Here is an 11,673-nt window from a genome sequence, read left to right on the forward strand (position 1 = left end):
GAACCCACATCCTGATGGGCGAGAGTGCGGGGAACTCCAACGAGCCGAAGCGAATCGCATCGCTCGAGCCCGCCACGGCGGGGGTGGCGGAAGCATGGGCCATCCGATGACTAAAAAAGTGTTGAACGTACAGCGTCCTCCCCACAAACGGCGCCAACTGTCGGTGTAGAATGTGACAAACTAGTGAATATTTATAGTTTTATTGTATGTTGCGATCGGAGGTGGCCTAGCACTCAATGACACAGGATTTATACTAGTTCGGGCAACGTGCCCTACGTCTAGTCGGGGTCGGTTGGTGACTTTATTCCCGAGCCTAGGTGCTCAAAGTCTGCAGTGGGGTTACAAACAAGAGAGAGAAAGATGGGGTGTACAAGAGGTCCGGTCGGCTCCGACCGGAAGGGCCGAGAGAGACAGGAACTTCGCTATGAGCTAAGTGTTCAAGCGGAGGCTTGAGGTCTGAACCTGGCGATTCTGTGGTTGTGATCTATCGATCTAAGGAACTCTGATCTATCAGAATCCCTCCTCTCTATTGGAGGAAGCGCACCCCCTTTTATAGATGAAGAGGACAGCTTTACAAGTGAGAGGGAAAGGGTGTGTATACTACCGAGCCTTGTTGTCCACGCTTACCGAGCCTTGTTGCCCACACCGGCGGGTACCAGATAATGGTGGGCGCCTACAATACTGTTGATGTCGCTGTAGAATGCCAGATGCACACGGGAGATCGTGTTGCCTTTTTCAGGGATGGTGGACGTCGGTACCTGCAAATAATGTTTGATGCCTAGAGGCATGTGAGGAATCTCGATATGTTCACCCGGTACGGTAAATCCTGGTGCACATACTGCTATCGATGTCTAGAGACACGCGGGGGGTCTTACCGTATGGGAGTTTTAGTGGCCCCTACAGTACTATAGAGGGAGATGTCGGCGCCTACAACACTATTTGTGTCAGGGTGGCTATAGAGTACTGTTCCGTGCAGGGTATGGTCCCTGGTACAGTGGTTTTGACTTGTGAGCCTTGCCTTTCCTTTCTCCGCACGTCTTCTGGTTCCTACCGAACGGGGCATCCCTGGTCGGATGGCTCCAGTCGGCTCTGAGTGCGATGGTCGAAGAAGAGCGGTGAGCAGGGTTCCTACGAGCCTCGATCGGAGGGACGCGGGGTTGAAGTCGAAAGTAGGGCTCGGGGCAGGCCTTCCGATCGGAGGCCGTCCGAAGACGGCTGGAGCCCAAATCGAGCGCTCCGGTCGGATAGGTGGGCCAAAGTAGCCGACGAGCGGGCGTTGCTCTTCTTGGGCCTGGCCTTCCAGTCGGTTGCTGGACCGCTGTTTTTGAGACTCTTAGGCCGAGCCTTGGCGCAGAAGCCGGTCTCCGAGGGACCCCGGGTTTATAAACCTTACAACTTCGGTCTTCCTCTGCCTCTCTTCACATTACTATCTTGGCTTAGAATTCCACTACGCACCGGTGCCTCTGGAGGTCTCCGTTGGATATGTCCAAACCATCTCAACCGGTGTTGGACAAGCTTTTCTTCAATTGGTGCTACCCCTAATCTATCACGTATATCATCGTTCCAAACTCGATCCCTTCTTGTATGACCGCAAATCGAACGCAACATACGCATTTCCGTGACACTTATCTATTGAACATGTCGTCTTTTCGTCGGCCAACATTATGCACCATACAACATAGCAGGTCTAATTGTTGTCCTATAAAACTTGCCTTTTAGCTTCTGTGGTACCCTTTTGTCACATAGGACACCAGATGCTTGGCGCCACTTCATCCACCATGCTTTGATTCTATGGCTAACATCTTCATCAATATCCCCGTCTCTCTGTAGCATTGATCCTAAATATCAAAAGGTATCCTTCCTAGGCACTACTTGACCTTCTAAACTAATATCTTCCTCCCCCCGAGTTGTAGTGCCGAAGTCACATCTCATATACTCAGTTTTAGTTCTACTGAGTCTAAACACTTTGGACTCCAAAGTCTCCCGCCATAACTTCAATTTCTGATTCACTCCTGTCCGGCTGTCATCAATTAGCACTACATTGTCCACGAAAAGCATACACCAAGGGATCTCCCCTTGTATGTCCCTTGTGACCTCATCCATCACTAAGGCAAACAGATAAGGGCTCAAAGCTGACCCTTGATGTAGTCCTATCCTAATCGGGAAGTCAGCCGTGTCCCCATCACTTGTTCGAACACTAGTCACAACATTGTTGTACATGTCCTTAATGAGCCTGACGTACTTCGTTGGGACTTTATATTTGTCCAAAGCTCATCACATAATATTCCATGGTATTTTATCATAAGCCTTCTCCAAGTCAATAAAAACCATGTGTAAGTCCTTCTTCTCCCTATACCTCTCCATAACTTGTCTTATTAAGAAAATGGCTTCCATAGTTGACCTTCCGGGCATGAAACCAAATTGGTTCATAGAGACCCACGTTATTGCTCTCAAGTGATGCTCGATAACTCTCTCCCATAGCTTCATAGTATGGCTCATCAACTTAATTCTCCGGTAATTAGTACAACTTTGAATATCCCCTTTATTCTTGTAGATCGGTACCAATATACTTCTCCTCCACTCGTCAGGCATCTTGTTCGATCGAAAAATATGGTTGAACATCTTGGTTAGCTATACTATAGCTATGTCCCCGAGGCATCTCCACACCTCGATTGGGATACCATCCGGTCCCATCGGCTTACCAACTTTCATCATTTTCAACGCCTCTCTGACCTCAGATTCTTAGATTCTCCGCTTTGTTCTTTCAATCTTAGCTTGTTTATCCCTACGGGCACGCACCTGAAAATGAAAGTCTGCCACCAAAAGCTTATGTTGAGAAACAACACACTCCCCTGGTATCACCTTGCAACCCAAGCATGCTCGTTTGTCCTTTCTACTTGCGAGGACAAAGTCAATCTGGCTAGAGTGTTGTCCGTTACTAAAGAACACTAGATAAGATTCTCTCTTTCTAAAGAAAGTGTTGGCTATCATCAGGTCAAAAGCTACCGTGAAGTCCAGAACTTTCTCCCCCTCCTGATTCCTACTACCATACCCAAAACATCCATGAACTGTCTCGAAACCTGCGCTTGTAGTACCTACATGTCCATTAAGATCTTCTCTTAGAAAAAGCTTCTCACTACTAGGTACAGCTCTAATCAGGCCATCTAAGTCTTCCCAGAACTGTCTCTTAGCACTCTTGTCGAGGTCTACTTGGGGAGGGGGGGGCATACGCACTAATTACGTTCAAGACCATATCACCGACGACAAGCTTGACTAAGATAATCCTATCTCCTTGCCTTCTCACTCCCACCACACCATTCTTTAGGCTCTTATCAATTAAAACTCATACTCCATTTCTATTCGCGACTGTCTATGTGTACCCAAGCTTAAAACATGTATTGTCCACCTCCTTCGCCTTCTGACCCTTCCATTTAGTCTCTTGAACGCATAATATATTTACACGCCTCCTAGTCGCGGTATCAACTAATTCTCTTAGCTTAGTTGATACCGTGACTAGGAGGCGTGTAAATATATTATACGTTCAAGAGACCTGCGACACAGAGGAGATTGCCAGCATGAAAATGCTACAAATTGTGAGGACCCACGACAGAGAGGAGCATATCTCTTTCAAATTTCAACAAAAGCCAAGATGATCGAGGAATTGCTATAATTCGGTTCACGTTCACGGAAATGAAAACTTTAGGTAGCGCAGAAATGAACCAAATACAAGAAATGTTGTACGTTTGCCAAAGTAGAAACTAGCAGGTTTGGCCAGAACATTGATGTGAAAAGGTCTTGAACCTTGAAGAATATTGTAAGTTGGGCCGGATTGGGCCAGGTGAGTTCGTTTGCACTAGAATGGAGTGGGCTTTTCCCCCAGCACAGCCCGGCCTAGTGGTCGCTCGCGGCCCATGACTAGTGGCGAGTGACGACAGGCCTCTGTCCGAAAACCCCAATTCTCCGTAGTTGGCTGCGGCACGGCAGCTCTCGCCGGCGATCAGCCGAGAAATCGCAAACGCTGGAGAGATCCAATACAACTGAGGTGGAGGTGATCTCGCAGCGACGGCGTTGGGTCGACGATGCATGACAATTGGGAGAAATTCCGGGCAGCTCTGTGCATATCCGGGGGAAACCGCCGCACGCCCCCAACCCTTTCACCCCTGGATCACGCCGCCGCCGGTGACGAAGGCGGCAGCGGCGAGGGCCTTTCACCCCCGGATCTCTCACCTGCCGGTGATGAAGGCGGAGGCGGCGGCGGCGGCGAGGGGGAGAAGGAGGACCTTCTCAGCGCGCTCCCCGACGACATCCTCCTCCTCGTCCTCCTCCACCTCCCTTCTGCCGCGGCCGCCGCGTGGACCTGCGTCCTTTCCTGCCGCTGGAGCCGCCTCTGGGCGCAGCTCCCGGAGCTGCGGTTCCCGCTCCCCGCCGAGCCGGCTGTTGCGCGGCGCTCGCCCGCCATGGGGCGCCTGAGTGTCGTGGCCAACGACGCCGACCCGAGGGACGCGGCCGCGGTACTCCGCCTCGCAGCGCCCCGCCTCACCAACGAGCTCCTTTTCCACAACGTGCTGACGAAGGTTCGGGAGGCCGGTGCAAGGGCCGCCGTTGAGAACTTGAGATGCCCTGCTTCGACAGGGCCGAACGGCTTATCCTCCGCCTAGGTTACCTTGGTCTCGTGCTGCCACCGTCCGGCGTGTTCACGAAGCTCAGCATGCTGGACCTGGCCTACGTCCAGTTCCCAGGCGCCTGCGACATCGGCGACGCCTTCTCGTCTGCTCGTTGCCCTTCATTGCGACAACTTCGTCTCGTCGACACTCAAGGGGTGTCCAACCTCGCAAACTGTCAAAGGGTTGCAGCAGCTCACTGTTGTGTCACCAATGCTGATAGAACTGAGTATTTTTTAATGCTTCTTCGAGAGGCAACCAGTGGTTGACATCGTTGCTCCTGTTATGAAAATGATCAAGTGGATTGATAGATATGATCCCATCTCGGTCCAGCTTGGTCAGATGGCACATCTACAGAGACTGGCAACCTTATGCTTTGAATTGCCTGATCATCAGTACAATTGGGGCAGTTTGATGTTATTGCAGTGCTTTCAGAAGATCCCTGATCTTTACATTTCGATCTGTGATCCACATGTGAGTACTCTCTATACGTGTCCTGTTATAGTGCATTTGAAACTTTTCTTTATTTAAATATTGCTAAGTACAATTGTCTAGTAACTGTAAGCTTTTTCAGATGAAAGGCTAGTAACTGTAAATTTGTAACAAAAACTACTTCGGAGTTGTAGTGTTGATAGACCTTGATGTAGCAAGCAACTGACTGTCAATGTAATGCCTGGTCAAACAACCTTCAGTTGTAGGGACACGTATACAGCTCACTGTTTTAACACTTGACCATACATGGGCTGATGGCCATGTGCAACCATCAGATGTATACATGACTATTTGATCTGGCAAGCAAATGAATTGGTTTTTTTTATCCCACCTCAAGCCAAATGGACTGATGCTGCAAGACACACGTTCATTACTCTTTAGTTAACTTATAGTAGAACACAAAAAATGGAAAAAGTTTTTATAACTCCTGTGTCCTTTCATTAAATATAAAGTGTTTATCAGGATCAGTAGAGAATAGTGTCGAATTAATCTGGTATCCTTATCTTGATGAGTAGCTTAGAAGATTGTCTTGGTGTTGGTATCATCCATGATGGTGCTACAGCGTGTGAATAATTGAAAATCATGTTAGATGGCGATGCTGCCATATTTTCCCATGAATGTTTGTTTGTTTAATTTTTTGACAACAAGTTTCGGTATCAAGTGTGGAATGGGTTAAAAGGAAATGTGTTCAGCATGGTATTGAGTTATCAGCATGGGTAGATACAACAACAACAAAGCATTTTAGTTTGAAGTGAGTAGGCCAGAGATTAAAACCCAATAAGTATCCAAGCATTAAAAAAAGTTATAAGTAATAGTAAAATGTTGTTTTTTGAGATATTCCATCAAGTATCTCTTTACAAACTCTTCTCGTGTTAGGTTTGTTTGAGCCCTGCTGCCTCTCTTTACAGTACTGGCACGCCTTACTATTCTTCTGTGCACCAGTGACTCTAGTGGCATTTGTTGGATATGTCCATACCATTTCAATGATGGACAAGGTTTTCTTCGATTGGTGCCACCCCTATTCACATATATCATCGTTTTAGATACAGTCCTTTTTTGTATGACTACACATGACAATTTTTAAGAACTCCCCATTTCTTATATGACATTCTCATTCAGTTTGTTTTTTCTGAAGTCTCACATTCGTAGGATTATCGAGGTTATTCACTTAGGTAAATCCTATAGATGGTTCGTGTTTAGTCTTCCTTTTTTTATATAAAATATGATGTACCTTGGTACCTTATATTGAATGATTGATGATTGATTACTTCAACCGCTTTTTGTCAGTTGTTCCTGTCGATGCACTGGTATAAATCTGAGGTCAGAGAGGCGTTAAAAATGATGAAAGGAGGTAAGGCGATGGGACCGGATGGTATCCCAATCGAGGTGTGGAGATGCCTCGGGGACATAGCTATAGTATGGCTAACCAAGCTGTTCAACCATATTTTTCGATCGAACAAGATGCCTGACAAGTGGAGGAGAAGTATATTGGTATCGATCTACAAGAATAAAGGGGATATTCAAAGTTGTACTAATTACCGGGGAATTAAGTTGATGAGCCATACTATGAAGCTATGGGAGAGAGTTATCGAGCATCGCTTGAGAGCAATAACGCGATTCTCTATGAACCAATTTGGTTTCATGCCCGGAAGGTCAACCATGGAAGCTATTTTCTTAATAAGACAAGTTATGGAGCGGTATATGGAGAAGAAGAAGAACCTACACGGTTTTTATTGACTTGGAGAAGGCTTATGATAAAATACCAACGAATGTTATGTGATGGGCTTTGGACAAACATAAAGTCCCAACGAAGTACGTCGGGCTCATTAAGGACATGTACAACAATGTTGTGACTAGTGTTCGAACAAGTGATGGAGACACGGATGACTTCCCAATTAGGATAGGACTACATTAAGAGTCAGCTTTGAGCCCTTATCAGTTTGCCTTAGTGATGGATGAGGTCACAAGAGGCATACAAGGGGACATCCCTTGGTGTATGCTTTTCGTGGACGATGTAGTGCTAGTTGATGAAAGCCGGACATGAGTGAATCAGAAACTGGAGTTATGACAGGAGACTTTGGAGTCCAAAGGTTTTAGACTCAGTAGAACTAAAACTGAGTATATGAGATGTGACTTCGGCACTACTACTCGGGAGGAGAAAGATATTAGTTTGGAAGGTCAAGTAGTGCCTAGGAAGGATACCTTGCGATATTTAGGATCAATGCTACAGAGAGACGGGGATATTGATGAAGATGTTAGCCATAAAATCAAAGTAGGGTGGATGAAGTGGCGCCAAGGATCTGGTGTCCTATGTGACAAAAGGGTACAACAGAAGCTAAAAGTCAAGTTTTATACGACGGCGATTAGACCTGCTATGTTGTATGGTGCAGAATGTTGGCCTACGAAAAGACGACATGTTCAACAGATAAGTGTCGCGGAAATGCGTATGTTGCGTTGGATTTACGGTCATACAAGAAGGGATCGAGTTCGGAACGATGATATACGTGATAGATTAGGGGTAGCACCAATTGAAGAAAAGCTTGTCCAACACCGGTTGAGATGGTTTGGACATGTCCAACGGAGACCTCTAGAGGCACCGGTGCGTAGTTGAATCCTAAGCCAGGGTAGTAACGTGAAGAGAGACAGAGGAAGACCGAAGTTGACTTGGGTAGAGGCAATAAAAGGACACTTGAAAGGATGGAATATACCCAAAGACTTAGCCTTAGATAGGAGTGCTTGGAAGACAGCTATTCATGTGCCTAAACCTTGATTGCTTCTGCTGGGTTTCAACTTTAGCCTACCCCAACTTGTTTGGGACTTAAAGGCTTTGTTGTTGTTGTTGTTGTTCCCGTCGATGCACTGGTATAGTTGTAATATTTACTTATTTAGTCAAGGACATGAATTCAGGAGTGGATGGTAGTGTGTTACTTGGGGCATATTCAACTCAGTTAAGGCCTAAACAGGCTGAGTGTTTAGTTCTTAGTTGTGATTCTTTACCAGAGACATCTCGTGTCATTAGTCTGCAAAACAATTCTAAAGTAGTTTGCTTGTATTTTGTAACAAGTCATTTCTTTTGAGAAAATCAGTTATTCTAGAGAGTTGCTTTATTTCTTGCTGCATATGAAATTTTGTTGTGGCTTTTTATGAATTTGCAGAAGATGGTTAACTACCATTACTTGATGGAAGCTCTAACCTTGCCCCCAGCTTAGGACTTATGGCTGCGCTTAGTAACAATTGGACATGCTGTTGTCTCTTGCATATTCCATTTCCTAAAGATTTTTACCAGTATAAGAAGGCTGTTTCTGCAGATACATGAAAACATTCCGGTATGCTTCACCTTATCAGCTTTGAATACTTTGGTTACATGGAAAGTGGTGGAAGATTTTCATTTGGTGCACTAATGCTTGACCAATGGTGGTACATTGATACTTCAGGAGTTAGTTTGCTACGCGTAGGTGTAGTTTTCTACTTTTCTTTCATGGTTTGTTTCTGTAAGATATAATTGTATGGATCCATACAAGCAGCTGTGCATCAATTCAAAAATACAATGAAAAGTTGCAGCCCTACTTTGGATCCTAATTAATTGCCAGCGTAGATGTTGCTCACTGGCATCAGGTTTCAAACTGATGGTATAATTTGCTCACACAGTCTAGTGTTTAAGCTGATTTTACTTCTCATTATGCCATGCTAAAGGCTCGGTTGAAACCCTAAGAAGCAAAATTCATCAATTATACTCTATTTACAGTTGGTATATTTTTTGTGTCATTTTGTAGAAATTTTGTTTTCTACAATTCTCTATATATACATGCCACGAACTCATTGGCTAACACCAAATGATATCCCATTCTTATGCAAATTTGGCATATGTTCACATTTCCACTTTCTAAATGACTGTAAATCGAATTGTTTTCCACTTTCTCCTGCATGCTTTTCTTATTGTCAATAGCCATTGAAAAGATTGTTGAGAAGTTAATAATTTGGCATATGCACCGGACGGACCTGCTGGCAGGACCGGAGGCCCGCAAGGCGTTCTTATCCGCTCCCCTCGGTTTCTTAAAAAACAAAAAACAATTCACCGCAGCGCCACGCCCCCTGACTACGCTCCACAACGTCGCAAGCCGGCGACCACGCTTCTCCGCACCTCCCGCCCATCTTCTCCACACCCTTGCTCCCTCCCTGGCCGCCGCCGGTGTCCTCCTCCCCTACCCCAGCGGCGCCCTCCCCCACTCCGGCGTTCTCCTCCCCCATCGTGGCATCCTTCCCCCACACCAGCGGCTCCTTCCCCGACCCCGGTGTCCTCCTCCCCCACCCCAGCGGCGCCCCTCCCCCGACACCAGCATCCCCCCCCCCCCACAGGGACCTCCCAACGCCCTCAGATCCGGTGGCCATGGCACTCCCCGCGCCAGGCTCTCCCCCATGTTGCAATTGTATCTTTCAGTTGTTTCAGACGCTTCAGAGAGGTATGTTGTAGTTGAATCATATGGATGTTGCAAAAGTAAATCGGGGAATGTTGCACATGCTGCATATGTTGCAAGCATTACTACTACGTATGTTGCAATCATTCTGATCGGGATGTTTCATATGCTTCACACAAATGGTGCAATAATATATTTCAAATGTTTCACCTGCTTCAGTCTTATGTTGCAGCAGATTATTCCATGTTGTTGCAAGTGTTTTATTCGAGTATTGCAATAATAAGTTCCAAATGTTTCACCTGCTTCAGTCTTCTATACCAGCAGTTTGTTCCATGTTGTTGCAAGTGTTTTATTCGAGTGTTTTATGTTGTTCGGCCGGGGGGGGGGGCTAGTGGACGGAGGCGCTGGGGACTGGTGGACGGGGGTGCTACGGTCAGGTCAGGGGGCGTTGGGGCGTGCTTGTCGTGCGCGTGGGGCGGTGCGAAGGCGGACGCGGCGGGCTGCGGAGTGAGCTGGGGGCACGTGGCTCGTCGAAGGGCTAGCGGACTAGGGCAGGGGTGCGCTGGGGGCATGCGCGTGGGGCGGGGGCAAAAGCGGATGCGGGAGGGTTGAGCACTTGAGCCAGACGTCCGGACGCGCGTGGTGCGCCGGACATCCGGACGCTAGATTAGCCGATATATTTAACATGTGCTGCAGCCATTTGACCACTCTATGAGTCCTAATTACAACTAGATTATACATGTAGAAGCAAATTATCAATAGTTCATATACGAGTCGCAGTGTCATGTTTTTGAAATGGCTTATGCATACCTCAGCCGATATATTTTGAGTACATACAAAAATCACAAAAAATAAAAAGAAAATATGCTGGCAAATACAAAATAATTAGACTTGACCGAGCAATTCACAAAAAAAAAAAGACTTGACCAAGTCCGGTTGACGGACGGACGGTCGGATAACAATAATACTGGCATGCATTGTCTTTTTGATTTGGCCCAAAATAGAATTTGTTACATAAATTGATGTCACTTTCCAACTAGAGGCAACTAAATCTCAGGCGTATGAAATTTGAGACGTAAACGGATCGAATACGAACGGATATTGTTCATATTTTTCTTCAGATTCGGACTCGGACGCGGATAGCTATCGGGTACAGCTACGAATAAATATATACTCCCTCCGTTCCTTAATATAAGCCATATAGATTTCTAAAGAAAATTCCAAAATATAGGTACGTATCAGCTCCCACGCCGATTAGTTTAGAAACATTTCCACCGTACATAGCACATGCCCCAACCAATCCCTTAGATTTAGGAAGCAATCTGATTGAGAGAGAGAAGATGACCTGATTTTTCTTTTTTCCTCGGTCTCACATCCTTCCCCAAGCCGTACGTTAATATTGGTGCGAAAAACTATATCACTTATATTAAGGAACGGAGGGAGTATGGAATACGGGATGAGTCGGACGCGGATAGTGTCGTCGGTTACGAAAATTTCTCCGAATATTGAGTAACAGCGACATCTATATATATACGATAATGATTGTATACGGGCGTCCGTCCGCACCGGACGGACCTGCTGGCAGGCCGGGAGGCCCACAAGGCGTTCTTATCCGCTCCCCTCGGTTTCTTAAAAAAAAAGAAAAACAATTCACCGCAGCGCCGCGCCCCCTGACTACGCTCCACAACGTCGTGAGCCGGCGACCACACTTCTCCGCACCTCCCGCCCGTCTTCTCCACACCCCTGCTCCCTCCCTGGCCGCCACCAGTGTCCTCCTCCCCAACCCCGGCGGCGCCCTCACCCACCCCGGCGCGCGCCCTCCCCCACTCCGGCGTCCTCCCCCATCACGGCATCCTTCCCCCACACCGGCGGCTCTTTCCCCGATCCCGGCGTCCTCCTCCCCCACCCCTGCGGCGCCCCTCCCCCGACACCGGCATCCCCCCCCACAGGGACCTCCCAACGCCCTCAGATCCGGTGGCCATGGCACTCCCCGCGCCAGGCTCTCCCCCATGTTGCAATTGTATCTTTTAGTTGTTTCAGACGTTTCAGAGAGGTATGTTGCAGTTGAATCATATGGATGTTGCAAAAGTAGATCGGGGGTGTTG

The 11,673-nt window shown here is 47.1% G+C and overlaps 1 protein-coding gene across 1 annotated transcript; it reads left to right on the top strand.

Annotated features, from left to right (window-relative positions):
• Positions 1 to 4,027: 4,027 nt before the first annotated feature.
• On the top strand, positions 4,028 to 7,755 carry LOC136543440 (uncharacterized). The gene is made up of 3 exons (XM_066535887.1): positions 4,028 to 4,652; positions 4,914 to 5,135; positions 6,441 to 7,755. The coding sequence occupies exons 1-3, from the start codon at positions 4,080 to 4,082 to the stop codon at positions 6,888 to 6,890; spliced, it is 1,245 nt and encodes a 414-aa protein (XP_066391984.1). The 5' UTR covers positions 4,028 to 4,079; the 3' UTR covers positions 6,891 to 7,755.
• The last annotated feature ends 3,918 nt before the right edge of the window (positions 7,756 to 11,673 follow it).

This window comes from Miscanthus floridulus, chromosome 3 (assembly GCF_019320115.1).
Source record: "Miscanthus floridulus cultivar M001 chromosome 3, ASM1932011v1, whole genome shotgun sequence".
NCBI lineage: Eukaryota > Viridiplantae > Streptophyta > Magnoliopsida > Poales > Poaceae > Miscanthus > Miscanthus floridulus.